This window comes from Equus asinus, chromosome 10, assembly GCF_041296235.1.
Source record: "Equus asinus isolate D_3611 breed Donkey chromosome 10, EquAss-T2T_v2, whole genome shotgun sequence".
Classification (NCBI taxonomy): domain Eukaryota; kingdom Metazoa; phylum Chordata; class Mammalia; order Perissodactyla; family Equidae; genus Equus; species Equus asinus.
In genome coordinates, this window is record NC_091799.1 from 9,802,900 (window position 1) to 9,828,382 (window position 25,483).

Genomic DNA, 25,483 nt, shown 5'->3' on the forward strand with positions numbered 1-25,483 from the left:
AAGGGACATGAATAAAGGAGCTGTAAACACTCATGTGACGACCCATTTCCGTTTTCTGGGGGTGCCTGCAATGGGGACCTACAGGGTGACTGCCGTCCCTCTCTGGCAAGGTTTTCCCACAGCCGCTCTCTGTGCACACGTGCTTCTGTCTGGGAACGGGAGGCGTGAGAAAGTATACAGTGAACCTGGGTTCAGCAGGGAAGTCAGGAGCGGGGACAAGCAGGAGACACAAAGTGTGGCAGGCCTTCCCGTCACATCTGCATGGGAGCAGACGCAGCCCTTACCTTCTTCTCCCAGCAGCTCAGTTGTCATGCAGCAATCCTGCTGAGTCTCCCCCTTGGCCGGAACTGCCTGCGAAAAACAGACAACAGTCAGCCTGGGTTCATCAACTGGTGGACTCAGCAATGCACCAACACAACTTCTCTAAGTGGACGTCACATCTGAATCAACAACAAATCACAGGTAGACACATCATCAGATGCCTAGACAGTCAGGATGCCTTCAAGCCAGTGGACAACACAGTCACCTCACAAGGCGAGGCTTTCAGAAAACAGTCCAAGGAACTCCTACTAGGTCTGTGTTTTTGGAGACAGCTTTTTAATAAGAAGAACGTGTCCATGCATTACTTATGTAATTAGAAATCTCAAATGTTTTGGCTCTGTTATAGGAACGTTACAAATTATTTCAAAGTGCATTCTGCTGCTGCTAATAATTCATCTAAGTACGTAAAACGTCCAATGACCTACAAAAAAGTTACAGAAAGGAATAAATCAAGAAAATTCAGTAACAACCTGAACCACTAAATATTTGGTCTACTATGTGGAGGCATGAATTATACATGGAAGGTCTTGGAAGGTCAGCATGTGGCTGAAGACGTGAACATAAACACACAAAATGCCCTTATCTGGGGTCTCGGCAGGCACAGGAGCCACCACAAGTCCACAGAGGAGGAAAACAGTGGTCGGCAAGTGCCCTGGGCCTCCATGAGTCCACAGAGGAGGAGGACAATGGTCAGCAAGTGCCCTGCCCACCCAGGGGCCGGGTGATGCAGACTCTCCAGGTTTCCCGCTTAGAGTTTCAGAATCCAAGGGAATAACTTCGACAACACTTCTATAACTTCCGGAATGTTTTCTTCAAAAGACACCGCAGAATATTCTCAGAGCATTCCTACTGAACTTCGAGCTCACGGCTCATCTCATGGAATAAATGGCAAGTGTGGCTCCCAAGAGCAGTGGCAGTGCCCTGCCCTGTCACCCTGGACCACCAGCCCACCTCAAGGATGCGCAGCAGCCCCGTACCCCCACAACGCCCCTCCTTCCTCAGCGCCTCCAGAATGCTCCCACCAGCAGCCTTCCTGAAAGGAGCTGACTTCGTTGCCCCAGGTACACAGGCCAAGAAAGGGCCAAGCACAGCCCAGCTTCCTTCTGCCAATTCCAGGCTGCCACCCTCGCCCCTACCCTGGAGCTCTGCATGGGGCCCCACTAGTGGTTTTCAAAGTACAAGCAGAGGACCCCTGGGGTCCTGAGATTCTTTCAGGGGACTTGAAAGGACCTGTTTTGTTGACAAACACGCACACACACACTTAGGGGTGGGGTCCTGTTGGCATTGCCCAGTCCTGGACCCCAGATCACAGCTGACAGCAGCTGGGTAGATATCTGCTCCTAGCTGGTCACACAGTCCCTCTTCGAGGAGCTGAAGAGCTCAGCTGTCTCTGTGGTCATGTGGATGAAGGCCACCCACTATTACAGAGCACCTGTCATATACCAGGCACTTGCCAGCCCAACAAGACCTCAGTGAGCAAAGAAGGGTCAGGCCAGGTCAGCCTACAGTGGCTCTTACATCATCAGAGGCCTGTAAACAACCACAGACACTATGTGACAGAGAACTTTGTGGTCAAAGCCATTTGTTGTCCTTTTCAGAAAAGTTCGCAGATCCCTGTTCTAACTGGTAGAGAAGAAACAAACACGTTAACTTCAGAGAGTGGGGTGCTGTGAAGTCGATAAACAGGCTGCAGCGCAGAAGGAGGAGCGGCCGGCTAGGGCGGGGAGCATGAGGGAGGGCCAGTCCCTCCTAATGGCTTCATGCTCCTGCCATCAAGGGGCCTGGATTAAACACCCATTATCAGTCTGTGCTGGCCAGCTCCTGCTCCTCACTGGGATCCTCCAGATAAAGTCCCTTCGGGGGCTGCCCCTTCTATAATCCCTCTCGTAACCACTTACACCCTAGGGAGCTGGGATTTGGTGCTAGGCACTAAGGAAAAATCCAGGGACCTTGGAGCCTTCCTCCCAGAAGGTGGGGAGCACTTCCTTACAGGGGTCAGACCTGAATGCTTCCCTCCTCAAACCCCAGGGTTTTCTCACCCCCTTCAGGAGAAAAAGGTCTTCACCACGGACAGCAAAGCGACGGGGCCTGGCCTCTGTTCCTACTTGCCACCCCCTTCCACACCCTGACCACAGCCTCCGTGCCCCGGACCCTGCCGCCTCTCAACAGACCAAGCTCCACCTTATCAGACAGCCTCTCCTGGACCCTGCCTCGTTGCCCCCTTGGTGCCCACCACCATCAGACACATCACTCAACCTGTCTGTCTGCTCCATTAGCATGCAAACTCTGGGTTCCACAGGAGGGACCTGTCCTGTTCTCCAATATATCCCCACAATGTCAGCAGTGCCCAGCATGCAGAAGGAGCTGAGTGAGTATGTGGCAGGAGCACGAATGGGGCCTTTCTAAGAGGACTAAGTAAAGAAAGGCCACTGGGTACAGGACAAGCCCCTATCCCCACTTCTGTCTGCTTCTCGCATGGCTACATGCCTGGATTGGTTCTTTATAACATCAGCATCTGCTGCATGAATAAAGGAAAGGCTGAGTGGCAGCCACACTGACTCCTTGTGGGCGAAGGGCAGAGCAGGGCGTGGCCAAGGTGTGTGTCTGGAAGGCCAAAGGCCCAGACACTGAGCCTGGTGATGACCTCGGCCCACAACCAGAGCAGGAAGAACAGAAACCTCCCGAATTCAGATGCTCTCTGTGGCTGAACCTACAAGTAACTATCTAGCCAAATGAAACATGGTTTTCACGAACTTTTCAAAAGGGCCAGCAACCTAAAAAGTCGACATCAAATCAGAACAGGGTTAAAGACAGAACATAGAGCCCAAACCAGTAACAAAACCCTGTACTGGGGGGCTGGCCCCGTGGCCGAGTGGTTGGGTTCGCGCGCTCCGCTGCAGGCGACCCAGTGTTTCGTTGGTTCGAATCCTGGGCGCGGACATGGCACTGCTCATCAAAACCACGCTGAGGCAGCGTCCCACATGCCACAACTAGAAGGACCCACAACAAAGAATATACAACTATGTACTGGGGGCTTTGGGGAGAAAAAAGGAAATAAAATAAAATCTTTAAAAAAAAAAAAAAAAAAAAAAAACCCTGTACTGGGACAGCCAGGTGGAATAGCGATTAAGTGCGCACGTTCTGCTTCTCAGCGGCTCAGGATTCGCCGGTTCGGATCCCAGGTGCAGACATGGCACCCCCTTAGCAAAAGCCATGCTGTGGTAGGCGTCCCACATATAAAGTAGAGGAAGATGAGCATGGATGTTGGCTCAGGGCCAGTCTTCCTTAGCAAAAGAGGGAGATTGGCAGTAGTTAGCTCAGGGCTAATCTTCCTCAAAACAACAACAACAACAAAATCCTGTACTGGCTGGCAACAGCAGAACCAAACAGAACTGCTGGCAGAGACTTCAGGAGGCTGTGAAAATCCTGACAGTAAAAGGGAGATGGGTGGCCTGAGTCTCTGCTTTGCAAGAAGAGCCTTAACTAAACTAAACTCAGGATGAGGACAGGGACTTTGGCTTTAGAAACAGGAACACCATGGGGAGGAGAAACCTCCAGAGAAATCACCAGCCAGCGGCAGCATGCACAGTTGGAGCTCTGGCCACACCCAGGGCCCAGAGGCAAGGACACCCTGGCAGCAGCAAGCACAGCTGGAGCAGAATCTTGGTCACTATATGCTACTTCCCATTAAGAGAAGTGAGGCTCCTCGAAGAGGCCCACTTCCACTTCCAGGGTGGGGGCGAGAAAAGGCCCAAGGTGAGTTTAGAACATGAGTTTAATTTATAAATTAAAGTTTACCATAAGTATTTATGTATAGGAAAAAACATAGTATATACAGGGTGACAAATAAAAATGGCAAGCAATAGGATATATTGGAGTATATGAGGAAGCCATTTGGTATAAACCTAATTCGGCCTGACTTTGTTTTTTCCAAAAGGGCCTGACTGTGGCTATTGAGCGCACACTGCATATCTGCTTAGACATTTCCTATGGCCAGAACAAACAGCCCTTGAGATAAAGGTGCAACTTCCCCCCACATTAGCATTTCCTTAGGGATAAGCATTTTTCCTTAGGCTAGGAACTGATTGCTGCACTCACCTTTGACCACCCAGCTCACCTGTGACCACTCAGCTGGAGACAACAGACTGCCACCCTGCTGCGTTCACTGAGACAGAAGACCTACCTGCTGTTTCCATCAATTGCTGTGCCGACAGAGCAGTCTCGCGACTACTGTAAAAGGGACATTTCAATCCTATGTGAAACATCCTCTCTGGGAGTATATAACCACTCTGTGCACCCCACTTCTTTGGTGCCCTTTCTTCTTCGGGAAGAAAGGCCCCGGGTTATAATCCTCAGATTTAAGCTCAGAATAAACTCACCCAAATTTTCATTTATAGATTGGTTATGGATTATTTTCGTCGACAAGAGTTTGGTACTACGTGCGGTTTCAGGTACCCACTGGGGATCTTGGAAGGTGTCGCCCGCAGTAAGGGGGCACGACTGCATCAATCTTACTGTCAGCCTCTGAGTAAGGAGTCTTCACTCCAGGCAGAAGGGAGGGGCACTAGCAGCCGTCCAAGGCCTGCTGGGGGCACCACGTGGGAGCCGGGCTGAGCTCACTGAGCATGTGCTCTTGGAAGAAGGCCTGAAGAAATCTACAGTTACTCAGACGGCGGTATCTGGCAGACATTTCCTCAAAATAAACAAAGTGAACTTATCACCTCAAAGGAAACCAACAGTATTTGTTGCCAATGTTAAAATTCTATCTTTTGAGTGAAAATTGGAATTTTGGTAAAGGTGTACCTGCCCCCAAGCTTCACAGCTTCCCAATACTTAAAGACTTCTCTGACGACATGGGAGGTGTTAAGTGAATATGATTTTTTTGATATTGGATAAGAAAATTCAACATTTGGAAGATCGCCATAACTTAGTGAGCCAAATGCCCAGTGCCTGTCAGTGAAAACCACGCATGGGTAGAATATGCACTCAAGACGAAAGGTGGACCATGGGCTTAACAGTCACAAAGAAGGGCTACCGGTACAGCTTCCCCTCACTGAGTTCTGGTATACCATTACAGAAAACATCAGCCATAATCTGGGAAGACTCAAAGTCTGTGTGAGGCTGGATTGTCTTCATTTATTTCAACCAAACTTTTCACCACCTCAGGCAGAATGCAGAAGCCAGACAGGAGAGCGATGTACCAACACGTACAGCAATGCCACTTCTAAGCCTTTGTTTCAGAAATAGTTACTTTTCACAGACATTAACATTTACCTTAACATGTAAATAACATGTTATATGTTTACTTTTGTTATTTTAAAGTAAATGAAGTTTTTTTTTAAAAGATTGGCACCTGAGCAAACAACTGTTGCCAATCTTTTTTTTTTTCTGCTTTTTCTCCCCAAATTCCCCTAGCACATAGTTGTATATTTTAGTTGTAGATCCCTCTAGTTGTGGTACGTGGGACGCTGCCTCAGCATGGCCTGATAAGCGGTGCCATGTCTGTGCCCAGGATTCAAACTGGGGAAACCCTGGGCCACCAAAGCAGAGCACATGAACTTAACCACTCAGCCATGAGGCCAGCCCCAATAAGTGAGTTTTTGGTAAATACTAATAGGTAGAACCCACACAAACAAGAGCTTCTGGGGTCCTCAATAGCTTTTAAGAGAATCAGTGGGCCTTATGGCCACTGCCCCACACCAAGGACACAAAGCCCACCATGTCACAGGCCTGTTGAAACACCTCCAGGCTTCTGGAGTCTCATTGCCCTGAGATGAGCCCAGGGCCAGGCACAGCAGGGAAGGCCTCCCCTGGAACTCTCACGAATGCACCTATAAACTGGGGGGGGGGGGGGGGGTTTGTGTGTGTGTAAGACTGGCCCTGAGCTAACATCTGTTGCCAATCTTTCTCTTTTTGCTTGAGGATGTTTGTCGCTGAGCTAACATCTGTCAAACCCCTATCTCTTGTCGCCATCATCAGCCACATATCCCACCCACGAAATTAAGTTTCATGACTTTTTCCCAAAAAGATTCTGTTTTAACAATATTAGTAACACACTTTCAAATAATGCCAGAATTATCCACTATTTTCTTCTGTATCTATTCAATTGCATTCAGGAATCCTCTGACAAGCACTAACCAACATGCCAGGCCCTGGAGAAGCAGAAGAGCCAAGAAAAACCACCAATCTGCCTTCTTTGTACCTCTTAAAACCCAAGCATCCTCCTTGCTCATTTCTCTAAGTGACCACTGATACTGGAGCAGGAGGAAGGAAAGGGGAGTAGGGAGGAGGAAGGGTCGGCAAGGCTGGGGGAACGAACAGAGGAAGAGGAGGAGGCACTGAGTGGCGTGGCAGGGTTCCCACCCTGTACCCTCTTCTGTTCCCTGCCCCTCACTTCCCAAGGATGCCTCTGTGGCCCCAGGAATGCCCAGGCAGTCTCAGTGTAGGAGGCCGCCCCAGAGGTACTGACTCACAGCAGGACAGAGGACAGTATGCAGGAGCCACTCTGAGTAACTCCCATATAACTGCTAAGTGTCTTTACAGGTGATGGATTCCTAGGATGCTATGACATCTCCAAATGAAGAAGAGACAAATTAGCTTATCAGACGAAGACAAAAAAACAAGTATCAAAGAAAAGGAATACTCTCTGGCTCTAAAATTTTTACACAAGCCTCTATTTGACAAAACTTTTCCTAAGCCTTCCCTAACACTTGGTGTTCCTTTAAAACAGGGGCACAGCAAATGACCAGCCTCTCTTGAATAAAAAGAACAGCCCATATTCATAAATCCCGTAGCAAAGAAATGTGATTTATCTCAACCTTGTCTAGCCTAGCAGGTTATTCTTTCTCCATGATCTAAGCCAAACAAAGTAATTCGTTAAAACAAAATTTTGTGTTAATTATTTATTTTAAATGAAGATCTTTCCATTTGTGATACTCCAGCTGTAAGGGGTGAAACATGCTAATGCACAGGAATACCTTCCCAGCAATTCAATCTTAAGTTAACACAGCAGCAGACACATAAACCCAAAGGCCACTCTTTCACTCACACATGGACAACAGAACTGACACTGGTTAAGGTCCACCATTCAGTTAAATCATTTCCCCAAAAGCCTGGACTCTTTCCTGGAAGCACTTCCAATAAAATCATAAATTTTCCCACACAGCATGTCACAGGGTCAGCTCCCTTCACCTGGCTCCCCCTAAAGGCAGGGCCCACCTCCACCTCAAGTCCTGGGAGCTGACTCAGTCGGCAACCCCACCCCGGCAACCCCATCCACAATCCAGGAGCCCCCACAGCCCATGGCCCCCTTAACCTGGGAACCCCATGATTCACTCCATGGTCCTCACAGTCCTGGGCCCTGACACCGATGCCCAGGAAGCATCAGTACTAGGGTCTGGTGCCAGCCCCCAGCCTCAAGAAGACACAGGTGAAAGAGCAGGGCCCCCACTCCAAACAAGGCCAGTCCCTCCTCTCCTTCGATGCAGGCTGCACCTGTTCCCCTGCACTGAGTGCCAAGGCATGCAGACCGAATCACGAGGGTTCTAACCACGACAGTCACAATGCCGGGGACCTCCATCTCCACCCCAAGACCACATCTCCCAAGGCAGGAGGGATCCAGACCCCCTGTACCTCCTCCCTGGAGGACAGACAGCCCAGGGTCAAATCCTACTGCAAAAACACACGGAACCCATTGACCTTCTCCGAAAGCATCACACCTTCTGTTTTTCAAATGCCACAAACTTGTGCACAACTGAGTGTCCAAGAGGAACAGGAGGAAGCAGTGTCTGCTAACCAAGTGTGAACACAGCGCACACACACTCCAATTCTCACCCAATGCTGGTGTCACCCTCTCTATTTAAAAACGACAATTCCAGAAAAAGGGCTCTTTGGAAGTTTTTTTTCTCTTTATCCTCGGCACATGTGCCCAAACTCCAGAATGTTCAGGAGTAAACTTCCTATCTAAATCCCAAACCCAACTTAAAAAAGGCATCCATCCCAGAGCCTGGGATTTCCAGGAATTCTGGGGCTTCTTTCAACCAGAGAGCCTTTTAAACACAAAATTCTAAATAAAAAGATAGTCTCAAGGGTGAAAAGCAACAAGTAGAGAGGGCACCAGGCACAGCAAAATGATTCTGCAAACTAGGAGGGTGTGGGTCTTGTGGGATGGGGTGGGTTGTACCCAAGGACATCCTTCTCCTCACAGAAACACAAATCTTGACAGCCCTAAGATTCAACTCTTCTTCAACCCAGGAAAACAAAGCTCTCTCTTCAGTGTCCAGGTTCCTTAAACAAAACTGAGACCAGAGAAAACTCTCAGAATCTGCAACCCATGGCGAAGGCTGTCATCCCTGACCTCGCTTCCACTGGGCTACTAAAAAGCAAGGGGAGGGGTCAGCTCCTCCAGGGGGGTTGGCTCTTCCTCCTCCACCACCTCCCTCTAGGCTCAGCCCTGCCACCTGGGCCTAACCTCATCACTTACTCACACATGGCGACCTGCCGGGGGGGGGGGGGGGGGGGGGGGTGGGGTTTCTTTCTTAGTATGCTTTTTGGTGAAGAAGATTGGCCACGAGCTAAAATCTGTTGCCAATCTTTCTCTCACTTCTTTTTTTCCTCCCCAAAGCCCCAGTACGTAGTTGTATATCCCAGTTGTAGGTCATTCTAGTTCTTTTATGTGGGACACCGCCACAGTACGGCTTAATGAGTGGTGTGTAGGTCCACACCCAGCATCTGAACCCATAAACCCCAGGCTACCGAAGCAGAGCACATGAACTTAACCACCTGGCCATGGGGCCAGCCCTGACCTGCTGTTTTTGACATAAAACCTGAGCTGGGACCTGCCATGCCATAACTGCTCAGAGAACCAGCTCCTTCACCAGCCCATCCAGAGCCTCATTCCATGTCACAGCCTATAATAAAATCCCAATTAGAAGAGTACTGTAACTGTCAAAGGCTGAAATGCCACCAGGGAAGGAGGACACAAAGTCTACGCTGTATGCAATTAGAACAGGTTATAAACAACAGCAACAGAGCACACCTCGTCGGAAACGCAGAACAAGTCACAGGGTCCATCTCTGCACATGCTCAATGTGCCAGAGTTGGCTTCTACCGCTGCTTCTAGAAAACCAATCTCTGCCTTTCTAAACGCCTATTTTAATGTAGGGTCTAAGGCACTGATGAAGCTGGAGAAAAAAGAAGGAAAACTTTCCAGTTTGTGAAGTTTCTTCCTTAAATGCAAATTGGTAGATTTCAACACACACAAAAATCTAAAGGGAAAACGTGTCCCAGGAGGTGAGGCAGAACCTGACCCCACGCTGAACTCATAAGGCCAAGTGCACTTGCAGCACCAGAGCGACTGGACTACAAGCTATCCAAGACATAGACGTCCAGACATTCGAAGTTCGGGTAAACATACTTATACCAAAAAATGATTTGCTGTTTATTCAAACTTCAAATGTAACTGGGATCCTGTATTTTTATTTGCTGAATTTGGCAACCCTACACTGAGTTCACGAGGATCAGCAAAGGACAATGGACTGTAGATTTCCATAATTCTGAAATGACAATGTTTGCATTTTTAAAAGGCAATATTCTGTGGCCTGTGAAATCAGACTCCTGAAAAGAAAAAGAATTATTAATGAAACAATTTCTTCGTTAAGAGAACAGAATATAGAAGAAAATGAAAACAGAGAAATGAAGGAATTATAAAGTCTTATTCTCAGGTCTTCAAATGTCCTTATCAAGTTAACTTCCAATCAGTAGCCCTTGACAACACTTTATCAGATTCCCACAGGCCCCTGAGGCCACCGCTCCAAGAAGCCTGCCTCCCTGTGCCTTGGCCTGGACCCTGCCTGCTCCCCACATCCAGGACGGTCAGTGTGACCTGCAGATGGACACACACCCATCTGAAGTCCTAGACAGCACATCTGGCACAGCCAAGACCCCTCTACTCCATGAAAAACAAGCAGCAGCTGAAATACAGTTGGCGACCAGCCACACAACTACAATCTTTACAGAGTGTTTCCCAAGAAAAATTTACAGTTTTTTGTTTTCTAATCTAACAAAAAAGCGGGGTATAGGGAGAAGAGAAAATACCCAGATGAAAGGCCACAAAAGTAATATATATTCTCTAGGTGAAAATTAACATATAGTTATATTCATTCTCACTACATCACAGAGCTTTTTAGCAACACAGGACACAAGACAGTAGCAGCGCTTTTATTCCACACAGGGGTATATATTTGTATCACCTAGGTTTCACTCACAGTTTTCTTGACTAAAATAACTTTATAAGTTTTTACAGCACTATCATTTTATTTCGTATGTCCCTCCCTCTAAATGTAATCATAAAATATAACAAAAAAAATGCCTGCAAAATCACTTAAAACTTAAATAACATAATTTGTAGGTAAAATAAACACAACCTAGACATGACATTTTCAACTGAATGAGCTTTCTTCTCATGGCAGAAAAGGCTTTCTATCTGCCACTCACAGGACAGCGTGACTTCTCATCCACAGGTAGTCATTTCTCCCTTGTCATTTAATGTGAAATGATTAGGCATCAAATATAACTTGTCATAACACAGTTAACCTCAATTTTACATTTGACTTCAGATGCGTTATAAAAGGACAGTTTCTGTTACACACACAGTATAAATTATTAAGATTTTGCAAAGAACCTTCATTACCTTTCCAGGAACAATGACAATACATCTTCGTGTGTAACTGTCAGCAAAGGTAAAGAGCCTGGGGTCAGGAGCACGCCCAGGGCCACACAGCACTCCTGCAGATGAGCTTCCAAACCCAGGTGCCCCAGGCTGGCCTCCCAGCACCTGCCCCATCAGCTTCTACCACACTGCTGACTTCTCTCTGTTGTTAAAATAAACACCGGCTGGTAGCAGAAGATTATAGGGACTCTGACATCACCCCTTAGAGCATTCCTAAAATTCAAAGACAGACAGGGGCTAGCTATAGTTTGTATAATCTGTTCTAAAATTATTCAAACACAAGCTCATAGAATATTTAAATAATTTTATCAATTTAAATTTTAAAGACACGAAAGAAAGAACCATGCCATTGTGCCAGTTCTAAACCAGGACGGGCCTTTGGCTCATGGGCAAGAAAGGACTTCCACTGCTCCACGGCTGCCTATGAACCCAGGAAGGGGAGGGGGCCAAGTATCACCGTCCAGATGAAGACAAAGACCCCACACGCCAGGCTCGCCACCCTCACCCATGGCTGGCTACCTTTCAACAGCCCGCTGACTAACCTCCACCTGCCCCACTGTTCCCCGCGTCAGATGGTCTTGGTGGTCTCCAGAGGGTCCTGCCCACCACAGGGCACTCAGGCTTACTGAGGACAGCACAGATTGCAGCATTTTATAATCCGCCTAGCCAGTCATCACCAAGACACAAAGATGAATGGGAGAGTTTACAAAATCTACAGTAACTCATCTACAAGTTCGAAAGGGATCATTTTACTGCTTTTCCTAGTCAAATGTAACAAAGCCTAAGATTTCCACAGCAGAGTCTGAAAAAACAGACCGAATTCCCCTCCCTTTGCACATGTCCTAGATAGGATCAGTCAGGACGAATCCTGTCCACGTCATGTCAACAAACCATGGTATCATGATAATTCTGAGTGAGCCCAGTAAAGCAGTCTTTATTTCCCTACCGTGGGGCGTCTGCTCGCTCACTGGGAGGTGAGTTAAAACAAGACAGTGAAGGGGCTGGCCCCGTGGCCAGGTGGTTCAAGTTCCACGTGCTCTGCTTCGCAGGCCTGGGTTCACAGGTTCAGATCCTGGGTGCAGACCTGCTCTGCTCATCAGCCTCACTGTGGCAGTGACTGACACACAAAACAGAGGAAGACTAGCACAAGCGTTAGCTCAGGGACAATCTGCCTCAGCAAAAGGAGAAGGATTAGCAACAGATGTTAGCTCAGGGCGAATCTTCCTCACAAAAACAAAACAAGACAGTGAACCCTCTAGAAGCACCTTCCCCCTTTGGAGCAGGCTGTGCAATCCCATTTACTCAGGTTAAACCACAAAAGAGGGGCTGTAGGGCTGGCCCGGTGGCATAGTGGTCAAGTTTGCACACTCCCCTTCAGCAACCCAGGGTTCGTGGGTTCAGAGCCCAGGTGCGGACCTACATACCGCTCATCAAGCCATGCTGTGGCAGCATCCCACATACAAAATAGAGGAAGACTGGAACAGATGTTAGCTCAGGACAAACTTTTCTCAGCAAAAAGAGAGAAAGAGAGAGTGGAAGATTGGCAACAGATGTTAGCCCAGGGGGAATCTTCCTCAGAAAAAAAAAAAAGGCCAGGAAAGAAACATTCTGGCACACAGATCTCAGCCTCTGCCACGTCTGCGGTCTGCTCTGTGGTCTGATCTCGGGCCTGAAAGCTGCAGGACTCAGTGACAGGCCCAGAAGAGACCAGAGGCCAAGTTCCCCACCACGTCCCCAGCCATCTCCCAGTGAAAGCCTCAGCTGTTTTACAGATACGCTCCCTCCTCAGCACTCAAGACACGGGGTAACCAAGCACTTTAGATGGACCTCCTGTTTCAAGCACAAGTGTCAAGAAAGTTAACTCTCTAACTGCTTAAAAGGAGTCAAAGCCAGGGCCAGCCCCACGGCCAAGTGAGTAAGTCTGCACGCTCCACTTCAACAGCCCCGGTTTCAGTGATTCAGATCCTGGGCCTGGACCGAGCACCACTCATCAGGCTGTGGTGAGGCTGTGCTGAGGCTGCGCCCACATAGCACAACTAGAAGGACTTGATACTGGAATATACAAGGGCTGGGGCTTTGGGGAGAAAGGTGGAAAAAAAGAGGAAGATTGGCAAGAGATGTTAGCTCAGGGCCCATCTTCCTGAAAAAAATAAATAATAAATAAATTTTTTAAAAATCAAAACCAAAATATAAAAAAAAAAAAAGTCAAAGCCATTTCAGAATTTGAGAGGAACTTGATTTGAAGGGTATGGCTGCAAGTGGTGGAGCAAGTAAAAAAGTTCCTCCAGGAGGGAGGGAGAGAAGGAAGGATGAAGTACACATTGCCCACGGAACTGCTCTCCTTCCCATCTGACCTCAAAGCACTCCTATCCCACCACTCGTGTTGTGGGGGTGTGAGCTTTCACCTATCATCTACCTGAGCTGTAAAGATACCCGACAATGGCAAGATATTAAGAAAAAGGAAGAAAAAAACTCTCTAAACACTCATCTTCGTGCTAAGTGTATGCTCACTAAAGTTATCTTCATGACCCCACAGCAACCTTGCATCTACGCTTCACAACTGGGCAGACCGTGGGGGAAGAGAGCCCTCCTCCAACAAGAGCACATGGCCTCCTCTGATGACACGCGGGAGATCGCTTCACAGCATCCAATACACAGGGCAGACAAAGATGGCCAGCTCTCCCTACAGGCAGAGATGTGTGGTTCTGGCCAAAATAAGAAAAACGTCAAATTCCAACCTGCCATTTGCTCCTCTCTGCTTTAGATCTGTGCCCAAGATCTGGACCAGAGATGGTGTCCTCTCCTCGAGCACTGCATCAGTGCCACTGCAAGATCTAAACACCACGCGGATTCTCAAAGACGGGACGCATCCTCAGTGCGGGAAACTTCCAAGATGAAGAGCACTATCTGTGCACCCTCTAATTTTACACTATTTTCCACATACCAATTTCACTAGCTAATTATCAAAAGGAGAGGGGAGAAAAAGAACAAATCCTTTCAATATCTGATAGATTTCCTTTTCCCTCTTTTGTCTTTTTGTTTTTCCCCTTGGCAGAAAAAGGAGAGTTAGTTCCTAAATTTGGAAAAAACAATTAATATCCAAAGTAGTCCCAGAAATTACATTTAAGGGATTTTGAAATATCAGAACAGATTCCCTCTCCATCTTCTACTTAACCCTTAACTGGCCTCTCTGCAAAGAAGAAGCCAAAGGTACTACATCTTTGCTGTTCCCTTGATCTCGAACTCCCGCAGCCACTGTTTTTTTCCAAGGATGGTCAGACCAGCACATACTCCATCCTACATGTCCCTCCCATAAGGAATGCCGACATTCTTCCATGAGAGGTGGGCTCTGTGCGCCCTCACCTTGTACTGGGTGGGTCTTTGTACTGCCTGGACGGAGACTGCAGCTAAAGTGAGCTCCAACATCAGCACAGTTCTGCCCAGCCACATGCTGTGAGGAGCCCAGACCACAGGAGAGGTCACCTGTGGACGCCCTGGATGGCAGCCCATATAACCAGCATCCACTGCCGGACTGAAGGAGCCTTCAGATGGACCTGCTGCTGTGTTCAAGTCTTCCAGCTGACACCCTAGGTTCACGCAGGAGGAAAGAGCCCTTCCCGAGTCGCTGGCCCCATGGGGATAACAAACAGCCACTGCTGTTTGAAGTCACTAAGTTCAGGGCCGTGTGCTGGGTGCAACAGACAACTGAACCAGTGCTCCCCTCCTTCCCGCCCCAGCCAGTGCGACCCTCCAGTGTCAGCACAAACACAGCCCCAGGCCCGGCACAAAGCGAACCCTGAGCAAGCAACCTAACCACACAAGCTCCCATGGTCCCTGGCCGCCCAGGCCTGGGCCTCACAGCGGAGCTCGTGCCCTCCAGGAACACAATCCACGGAATAGATGCAGCACGCAGAGATGTACCAGGAGCCGTGGGAGCTCGCAGGGAAGCATGGGCCTCTCCCACACTGACCCCTGCGCTCCACAGACCCCACGTCACCCACCCTAAGCTTCTATGAGTTAAACCAAGTTATCTGGACCCTTCCAGGTCAGTGGAGGAAAGCAAAACCAAAAGAACCCAGCCATGACCGACAGGCTCCTGAGCAGGAACTGGCGAGTGTCAGGCTAGCGCAGCGTCTGTTCTGAGGGCACACACCAGGGAGCGGAGTTACATGACATTTACTTTTAGTTTGACTTTTCTTGGAGTGAAGATGGTCACACGCATTTCTTACTGCCAATAAATACACTGATTTTCCAGTTTAGACATCAGTCTCTCATGAATTTGGATAGTATGATCGCCACAATTTGGTTTACTGACAAAATCAAGTTTCCAAACCCTCAGAGATGACACGCACCTTCCTCGGGGCCCTTCTGCCTGGTTATCATGCTGATGGCCCCCACCTTACAGAGCACTGCCAGTGGGGGGCAGGGGAGTCCTCCTCGTGGCTGTGCAGCTGGCTCCGCTGGGTGCTCACCGGGCACACAGCTCAACACAACGGCGTGGAGACGCATGACCTTCACCTGCAGGGTTTGACACTGGCAAGCATCCACTCTCTCCTTTAATTTAAATTGGAATAAATGGAGACGAAAATGCACGGACTGTTAGAAATCAGAGCGCCTCACAAGCAGAAGGGCGCAGGGGGCCACAGGACAGTCAGTCAGCTGAGCACCTCATCCAGGTGCAGGCTCACACAAGACTGTCCCCAGGATGGGCCCGCTTGTACCAGGGACTCGGCACACTGAGAGTCACCTACAGAACCAGGCAATTCTGCCCCACTCCAAAGCTGGCGCTCACTTTCTCAGTTTCAACCACACTGTTTACAGTGCCAACTATCACAGGGGGTGTGTTGCTCAGTATGAGGTCATTTGTTACACCTCACGTTATCCATGGCTCATAAACACATTATGCCCTAAAAACAAATCAGTAACAGAAATCCAGAACGTGGGTGATTCTGCAAGACCACTGACGGTTCCTCACCAAGTCTACAGATGAAAGACAAAGCAGCAGGGGAAGAAACTGTTCCAGAGAAGAAACTCAAACATAACAACCGAACACAAAATGTGGACCATGTTGGGATCCTAATCTGAACACTCCAACCATAAAATGACATTCTGACAAAATTGGAAGGAAATTTGAAAATGGTTAGATAACACCAAGATATTAAAGACAGATACTCAAGAGGTTAGAGGTGAAAATTTCACGACGTCCATGATGTGGTTTAAGATACCTGAGCAAAAAAAAAGGGAACGGGAAAGAAGGAAAGAAAGGAGGGAGGGACCAGGCAGCAAAATTTTGACAATTATCACACTAATACAAGTTGTCTCCTTTTGTACATGATGGAAATTTTAATTCTTCATAAAATTCTACGGAAAACCCAGATCTAAAATCAAAAGAAAGCTGTCTCAAAAAGGAAAACCCCATCCCAGCAGCCCCACCCCAGGCCAGCAGCAGGCACAGTCACCCCAAGCCCTGCTGTGCTGGGTCTGCACTCCATATCAGAAGCCAACACACCACAAGGCTCGAATCCCAGCTCTACTATTTCCAGATGTGGGACCCTGGTCAGTCAACCTCTCGATGCCTCACCCTCCTCTTGACTAAAATGAGAACTACACAAAACCCAGCTCAGAGAGCAGTGAGAAGGCTGCACAACGCTTCCAACTGTGGGCGACACCTACGTGCCCGGTAAACACTGGCTATTCTTACTGTTCAATATATTCAGTAAATATATCATAAAGATTTTGTTAATATCTGACATGTACCAGACATAAACTCCGTCTTGTCAGTCACCCCCAAAATTCAACTGTTCAAAAACAAGTCCAGTTTCTGGGGCCTCCCTGTCCCCTGGCCAACCCCACACACCCTGTCTCCCCAAACGAATGCCGGAGCTAGACTGTCTCCACTGACCTCTTCTTCCCACCCACCCTCCAAAACAGCAGCAGCCACTCTCCTTCTTCAAAAATCCTCTTACTGCCATGCTTAAAAGCTCTGCTGGACCCACTCCCAAAAGGCTGGACAGTCTAAAGCCCTGAGTAAGGTGGGCAGAGGTGCGGTCCGGCCCCATCCACAGACCATCTCCTTCTGGTCTGCCATGTCCACCTCAGCTCTCAAATTCTGGACTTTTCCTAAGGTCCTCCATGAGTCTACACATACCACACCCTCTTTTGAAAGATGCCCTGCCCCTGTCCACACATGTCCATTCCCTCATCAGCCAGCTCTGAGGTCAGCTCCTCCCCAAGTGCCCACAGGCCTCACTTACCTGGAGCCCAAGAGCATCACTGACTGCTCTATAATACACACAGCAGGGGCATACTCCAGGCGAAGGTACAAGGTTTGTATCTGATTCTTTCCCAGATGCAAAAGATACTTATATCTAGAAGAATGTTTTCTCATTTTTTTTTTTTACTATTGTAAGAACTCACTTCTAAAGTAAGAAAAGTTCAATGAGAAAAAACACAAAATGACGAAAGGCCATTAGAAATAGCCCAAGTTACATATAAATATACTTTAAGAATGCCAACAGAGGGGTCCTTCCCCTGACAATATTTTGGCACCTTGAGCAATACTGGTCTGGTATTTTTTATGACTCTCATTTTACGCCATTTCCGAATTCTTCCAGAATCCAGTCAACCTCTCATTAGTTCTGTCTATTTGCACCTCAATAGAATCAGCAGTTCCCTGTGAAATTTTAGTAAACTGTGCTTCATTTATATTTCAGGCAAAGAGAACAATTTTAAAAGCTCCTACATTAAAGGAGTAAGGGAACAAAACAACCAGAGGCAAGCAGGCCCAGAGCCACAGTCCCTGGTGGAGAGCACAGGACTGCTGGATGACACCAATCACAATAACTACAGTGAGACGTCATTTCACACCCTCTAGGATGGCTAGAATCAAAAAGATAAACCATAACACTTGTTGGTGAGGATGTAGAGCAACTGAAACCCCCATGCACTGCTGGTGGGAACGCAAACAGGCACTCAAACAGATACTTGTATACAAACATTCACAGCAGCACTATTTGAAATAGTCAAAAGATGGAAATAACTCATGCGTTCATCAAGAGAGGAAGAGAGAAATAAAATGCGCTATGTACAATCATGCACTGCTTAACGACAGGGATACGTTCTTAGAAATGCACCGTTAGACTTCAGTGTTGTGTGAACGTCATACAGTGTACTTAAATCTAGATGGTATAGCCTGACACACAGCTAGGCTATACGGTACTAATCTTATGGGGCCACCATCGTATATGCAGTCCATCATTGACCAAAAAGTCATCATGCAGCACATGACTGTACACACAATGGAATATTATTCAGCCAGAAAAATGAATGAAGTTCTGACACATGCTACAACATGGATGAACCTTGAAAACACTATGCTAAGTAAAATAAGCCAGATACAAAATGACAAATATTGTATAATTCTATTCATATGAAATATCTAGTTTAGGCAAACTCATACAGACAGGAGGGAGAAAGAAGTTATTGCTTAATGGGTAGAGAGTTTTTGCTTGGGGTGCTGAAAATGTTTTAGAAACAGATAGTGACGATGGTTGTACAACACTGTAAATCTACTTAATGCCATCAAAAATTACACTTAGAAATGATTAAAATGATAAAATTCATGTTTAAGTATATTTTACCACAATAAAAAAAAATACAGGAGGGAAAAAAAGATTAAGAGGTGTGCAGACATAACCTTGTGAAAAAGAATAAAGGAGATCTCATTTAAAATTGAGTCAGGTGGCCAGAAAGGGCAGCCCTCGCTCACTACCACTCATGGTCAGCTACAGACCCAACAGGAAGGACTCTCCTTGCCAACATTAAGCTACAGCTCGCTTGTCCTTAATTGCAATTCCTCTGCTATTCCCAGGTATACCCATCCTGCCGGTAAAGTAACTGGCTGTTCTGTTTTTCAGGACAACACTACTTGGCATCAGAGAAGCGGGATCCAGAGAAGACCTGGGAGCCCCGAGGCTGGTGAGCAAACAGGTGCTGGTACCCAGAGAGCCCAATGGGCTCAATGCTTTCTTAGTGACACTCGAGTCTGAGAGCAGGTTTCCTCCTGGATTTGAGCTCTGCTCTCTTTGCATTTTGAGCCCTCCAGCTTTACTTTGGATCTGTTTTTTGTAAAGGCTTTGTCCTTTCTGTGAGTACTGGTTTGGTATAATTCCTATTGGAAGTGTGCTAGGTTTTGGTCTGATTCCAAAGGCCAAATTTAGGAACTTTTCTTTGCCTCTAGAGAACCTCTAAGAATGGGATCCCAGTCATCCAAATGCTTTGAGGGACCCCCCTCTTTAGGGACCCTGGCCGGTTTTATATTTAAGAACTACAGTCCCTCCTCATGCATATTTCTAACTAAATGGACTGACTTAATCAAAAGTAACTCAAAACACCAATGGCCCTTATGGGGAACTTTCGATCTCTGCAAACTCTTAAGGCTTCCAAGTGTTTCCAGGACTCTAAGATTGCCTCTCTGCAAAATACAATTTCTAGATTAAGTGAGGCAAAGAACAAGGAAAGAAAAACAAAATGGCTTCCGAGGCCTCTCTTTCCCTCCTGTTTTGTTTCCCAAAGCAGCCATCCTGTGCTCAGGCCCCAACTCAGACACCATCTTCCTCCTTCCCTTCTGCACCACCTCCACCTCCTCAACACCCTCAGTCTTGAGACTATTCTAACTCTCTCGCAGAACTTCCCTTGTTCTCTGAAACTCACCTCCCTACCTCTTCCTCTGAACCTCCAAATAAACCCCACATTTCTTATGTTCCCTGGACTAAGGCCAAATTGTGAGCCCTAGTTAAAAGAGTTTTCTAACGTAACTGAAGATTCTGATAGGTTTGCTGAAGAACTTCATATAGTTGTTTAAATCTATCAACCTGCTTTCTCAGATTGGTATCAGTTAGTCCACACGCTTGTTGGTGAGGGTCAGGCCCAGCATTAGATGAAACTTGCCCAACGGAAACATCCTGAAAGGGATTTAGAAAAACCTCTAACTTTTAGCAAAATGCCAGAAGACTGAGGAGAACCCCACTGGGTAATTACAGTAGCTTTTCCTGAGCCTGTGGATTAAAACAAAACTCAGGCTTGCACATAAAACTTTGATGAACCCATTCATTGTTACAATCGACTCCAAATTATCTTTAAAGAAAATTCTGGTCTTCTTTAGATGCTGAATCCACTCAGTGGATTGGAGTCTTTAACTCCATCATGTTTATTAACAGGCTGAATTGGGGTCTTTCTCTTAGCTAATAGGACCAGGATGAAATGGGAAACTGTGTCCACTCCAGATTTAGTTAATTTAGCAAATCAACTTACTCTCACCCTAGATGATTCAACCAAAAGGAAGACCACTAAAATTAATTTTTGACTTCAACAAATGGAGGCCCCTCAACAAAACCAAAACACTTCTGGTTTCTGCTATTATTGCAAAAAGCCAGGACATTCGAAAAGGGATTGTTAGAAGCTTAAGCACTCCAGGTGTGTCCAGCAGTCCAGCCAGCCTCTCCAATGTCCTCCTAACTCCCAATGATGGGGCTCCGAGGAACTAGAGAGGCTCTTCCCAATCCTCCCTCTTAATTGGCTTAGAGAAACAACTCTCCAAATTAGAAACAAACCTCCCTCTGTCTTTAGTGGCGCTCTCAGTGGCTCAACCCCACTGTTAGAAAGCAGCCCCTCCCTCAAGAGCACTAAAATAGTTCAAATGAGAGTCTCCAATAAACCTCGACAGGTTCCTATCTCTGAACCTATTCCCTTTTGTTTATGCCCTTTAAGAGATACCCACCCTTTTCGCCTGTGAAAAGAATAAGAGAAAGCTCAACTAAATTAGAGTCAGGAAGGCCTGTAGGAGGAACTCTCAGCCCCATCACACATGGTCAATTATTCCACACAGGAAGAAACATATGCTTGCATCTTTGACAGAAGTACAACTACTTTACTACTGAAAAAAGACTTCTCTCCCTGGCCAGCAATAGCACTGCCAGTAAGAAACGATGCAGCCCATCCAATCAGAAACACTGCAGCCCAGCCAATGGGAAGCCTTTCCTACCCTGATCTGTTCCTCTCCTCAGTGGGCTTTCCTTTAGAGCAGCCCCACCCTCGGCCCCTTTTCTCTACAAAAGCAGCTCCCTCCCGTGTTCTCCGGATTTTCCTGTGGTTCACGGATAGTACGCACCGCCTGAATTGCAATTCTTTTGGCTGTTCCTGAATGAATCCATTTTAAGAGGAAAATAACAGACGAATTTGCTTTTTAAGTTGACCCACATGGTATCAGAAGTGGGATCCAAAGGAGGGAACCCCTGAGAGATGGCAGCCCCCAGAACTGAACGAGGTACCCACACTGAGTGCCTTGTGCTATCGTGTCTCTGACTTGTGGCCTGCTTTCGGCCTGGTGAGTGTCCTCTCAGATTCCGAGCTCCGCTCTCCACTCTCCGTGTGTTCTGGGCTCTCTCACTTTATTTGGGATTGGGAGAGGAACTTTGTCCTCCAGGTTCAAGGCTGTGTGTTTTCTGAAGGCAGCACAGTTCCTTTTGGGACTCCAGCTTACGGAGAATCCAGGAGTTTTTCTTTAGTTTTCAGATTCCTTTTGAATCAAGGATGGGAATCCAGCAACTTTCTTTTATCTTTAGATTCCTTTGGGGATCAGGGCTAGGACGATAGCAACTTTCTTGGGTTTTCAGAAAAAATTTCAGAAATGGGATCCCAGTCATCTAAATGTTCTGAGGGCAACTCTCCTTCGGGGACCCTGCTGGGTTTATGTTTAAGAACTTTGGGCCCCCTACATGTCCATTTTTAAGTAAGTGGGCCAAACAGACCAAAAGCAGTCCAGAACTGCAATGGCCACTATGGGGAACTTTCAATCGCCCCGAAATCACTTTTCTTAAAACCAAATTGGAAGACCACAGCTCTAAAATTAAGCAAAATGAACGATACGTCTGTTTCCATTGGTGCCTGGCGGTTTCTGGACGGGCACAAAGCTCTAAAATCTAAAAAAAAAAAAAGTAACTTAAGATGATGGTTGACTATTTAATGTCTAATCCAAGCATGACTGTTAAAAGCAAGCAATTCTTGGTTTTCACTAGGATTGGGGATTCCAAGAGTTAAGAATTTTAATATATGTAAGTAAAGCTACTAGAAACAAAAAGGAAAACATTTCCACATGCAACAAAAGTAGGATGTGTGTTTTGGTAAAGGAAGGTATAAGGAATGGAAATGTATTTTCTTGAGGAAAAAGAAAGTAATTTTGTCCTAAAGAGAGGCTGGTTATTGCAGAATGGGACAGAGGGAAAAACATAGGACAAAATCTGAACGCAAGAAGAAAGCTGTAGGAGATTTGTGGAAAGAAATCTTGGGACAGGAATTTTATGCACAGTCAGGACTGGCTACGATTGGAATGAATGAGTTTTAATATCAAAAATAAGCTGACGCAAAATTAAACTTGGCTTTCTTTTCTGTTGAAAGGACAAGGTTTTGGGGGGCTTTTGGTCTGTTTTTGATAACAGACTGTGAAAGCTTCTTTAAGTAGTTTGCCTAGAAAACAGAGATTTTGTTTTTTATCAAAGTCATTTCCTGCTTTTTTTAAAATCAGGTCTTTAATTACTTAGGAAAACTGAGTCTTCTTAGTATTAAAGGAGCTCAATTTTGCTTACAACCACATAACCTCTTGTATCTGCCTTTGAAACCTTTTATTTTTACATTGGTCAAATACGTAAATATTACTTTATAATGACCTTTGATCCTATTTGGTCAAGTATCCAAAACTTTTGATATTTTGACAAGCTTCCCAAAATATTCAAATTCTAAATGACATCTTTTTGACCTGAATTTAACTTTGGGATTTTCCAGAGGGCACCTAGAGTTGTTTTCTCCTTATAAAAAGAGAGAGATTACACTAATTAGGCTTATTTGGTTTGTCAGATTATGTGAGCAGCATGGTCAAATACCTAAAATGTATGTAACAAAAATACCCAAATTTCCTGTCAATTGCATTCTTGTCCATTGACTTTTTTTAGGTCTTTTATCATTACAGACAGTTACTGTTTGACTCTGATGCTTTTATAAATATGTTTCATTTTCAAAGAGATTCATGGAAAAGACTTAGACAAGTACTCTGGAGTATAGGTTTTGATAACTTTAAGATCATAACACTGAACTGGGTGGGAATTTCTGGAATTTGAGTGGAAGACTGATTGCTTTCATGTTTTGTTTTCCAGATGTAAAGCACCCCTTTTTCTCTTCTCCTTTAAGCTATCGAGAACTTACAGCAATTTGGTAAAATCTATCTTTATAACAAGGGTTGAAATATATATTTTTTTTCTCTCTACCCGATCCCTCCAGAATTTGGAAATTCTTAAGTATTCTTTTCACGACAATGTATATATTTGCATGGGTCCAGTGAAGCCCTGTTCCTGTAACAGGACACAACTGGAAATACTGGCTACATCACCAAGGCTTTGACTAAAACGTCACATCCAAGAAACTTGTACATGGACTCAGAAATGACCAAACACCTTTAAGAAACTGCCTGGAAAAATCGGTCTAGTACCTTGCTTACAAGGTTTCATCAAAGCAATCTTTAAAAAGCATTTATACGGCCAATCACTATTTTTGCTACATTTAAATAAATAATCAAGCCAAGTTTAATATAAACAAATTAGTTTTACTATGATTATTTTTAATAAAAATGAGGGTAACCATGGAGAGAGAAATTATGCTTGTATCTTTACAGATGTTAAATTCCAGTTCTATTAGAATGTCTTTAAAGTGCTGTTATACCTGTAAGCCAGACTGGATCCTAAATTCTTCTAGTGACCTTACATATCTGGTTACAATACTCTAAACTGACACTTACAATTTTACTGCCCCTGAAATCTCCTTGGAAGGGACTATACCAGGTCCTCCTCACTACCCAGATGGCAGCCTAGCTTCAGGGACTTGAGTCTTGGGTACACATCTCATAGCTAAAGAAGGTTCCACCTGACATACAGTCCTGTACAAACACTGGAGATCTCCAAATCAAACTGACTAGGAAGAGAAGCAGCTGACATCTGAGGCACAGCTTTCCCACAATGACCAGACTAGGCCTGTATCCCCTCTTCCCGCTATTGTTTCTTAACTTTATTTTCTCCCTCCCTTTCCTGGAAATACAATGCCCTTGTTCACATTTCCCAGTCCCTTGCGAAAGGGGGAAACCTCTCTGATTGCTGGATTTGCCATCAGAAACTCAGGCTGCCCAAGGCAGTAATGACCCCTTAGTGCACCCAGCAAGTAATTTCACTAGGATTCCAGATACTACTGTTTGTCTAATTGCTCTGCTCGCTCATTTGACAGAGTCAGGGTGCTAAGCCTGTCTAAACTCATTCCTTGCTTTAATTTGACCCAGCCTTGGGTGGAGAAGACAAGATCTTTTGAATATTTGTATGAAAAATTTTACGGGACCATCAATGTAAGTCACATTGTTCGTATATTTCTGAACGTCCTATTTAGGCAATCTCTCGGTATGTAACAACACAGTACCTGAGCCTTGGTCATATAACGCTAACACCCTAGGCCGATGAACGAGTCTATAGATGATGTCACTTATGTGGGAGGCTTATGCACACCCCTGGTTACGTGGAGGTTTCAGTAATGGCCTTCCTGCTTGGGCAACTCGTTACCTTGACAGCTGGAGAATACAAGGATGGTGTGCCTTTGCCAGATTCAATGTCCTGTTCTCTCTGTATAACCAAAGAGAGCTTCCATTGATCTCTCCCATTGAATCTCCATAGTCGCCCTAAATGAGAACTCCCAGGAGGCCTATGCGAGTCTGGGTTTGCCTCCAAAGAAAGAGCTTTCTTCCCCTGGATCAGAGTGAGTGTCAACAAACAAATGTTGTTGCTCTCCCTGACACTTGGCTGACCCCTCAGCAAAAGCAATTTCAGCTCAATAATGGTCGCTTAACTCATTGATCAAGGTAGTTTTGGATAATCGTATAGCCCCGGATCACATACGTGCTGAGCAAGGAGGTGTCTGTGCAGGGGTGAACACCTCCTGTTGCCCATGGACGAATGCCTCTTGGAAAGTAGAAACCCAGTTACAAAAGACTAGAGAGCAAGCACAGTGGCCTCAACAAATGTCACCTCACTATCCAGTCTTTTGATTGGTTCAGCTGGTTAGCTACAGGCCTGTGCTCCTGATTCAGAACCGTCCTGCAGACTGGGCTTATAGCACTGCTCTTAATCTCACTCTGTACACTTGTTGTGAATTCTTTACCTGTTGCCTGTCGAACCTCTGTAAAACTGACATGCCCAATAAGGCACTTCGAGATAATCTCCATCACCTATGACCTTGGAGAAATATAGACTTCGTATGGGAAATGCCTGAGAGTTCTCCCTCCTAACCTTCCTTGTTACTCAAACGTGGCCTAAATGGTCTCCAACCACTATGTACTTTATCTCCAAC

The 25,483-nt window shown here is 46.1% G+C and overlaps 1 protein-coding gene across 15 annotated transcripts in view; it reads right to left on the minus strand.

Moving 5' to 3' along the window:
• Positions 1-25,483, minus strand: part of EHMT1 (euchromatic histone lysine methyltransferase 1) — a 197,031-nt gene that overhangs the window by 94,263 nt on the left and 77,285 nt on the right. For 13 of the 15 annotated variants that reach the window (XM_014828102.3, XM_014828101.3, XM_070518202.1 and 10 more), the window contains one exon: positions 285-351. In XM_014828102.3, coding sequence (XP_014683588.3) covers positions 285-351 — 67 coding nt within the window. Of the gene's footprint in view, positions 1-284; positions 352-25,483 lie in introns of those variants that run through there. The other 2 variants (XM_070518207.1, XM_070518210.1) reach the window with 1 other exon arrangement.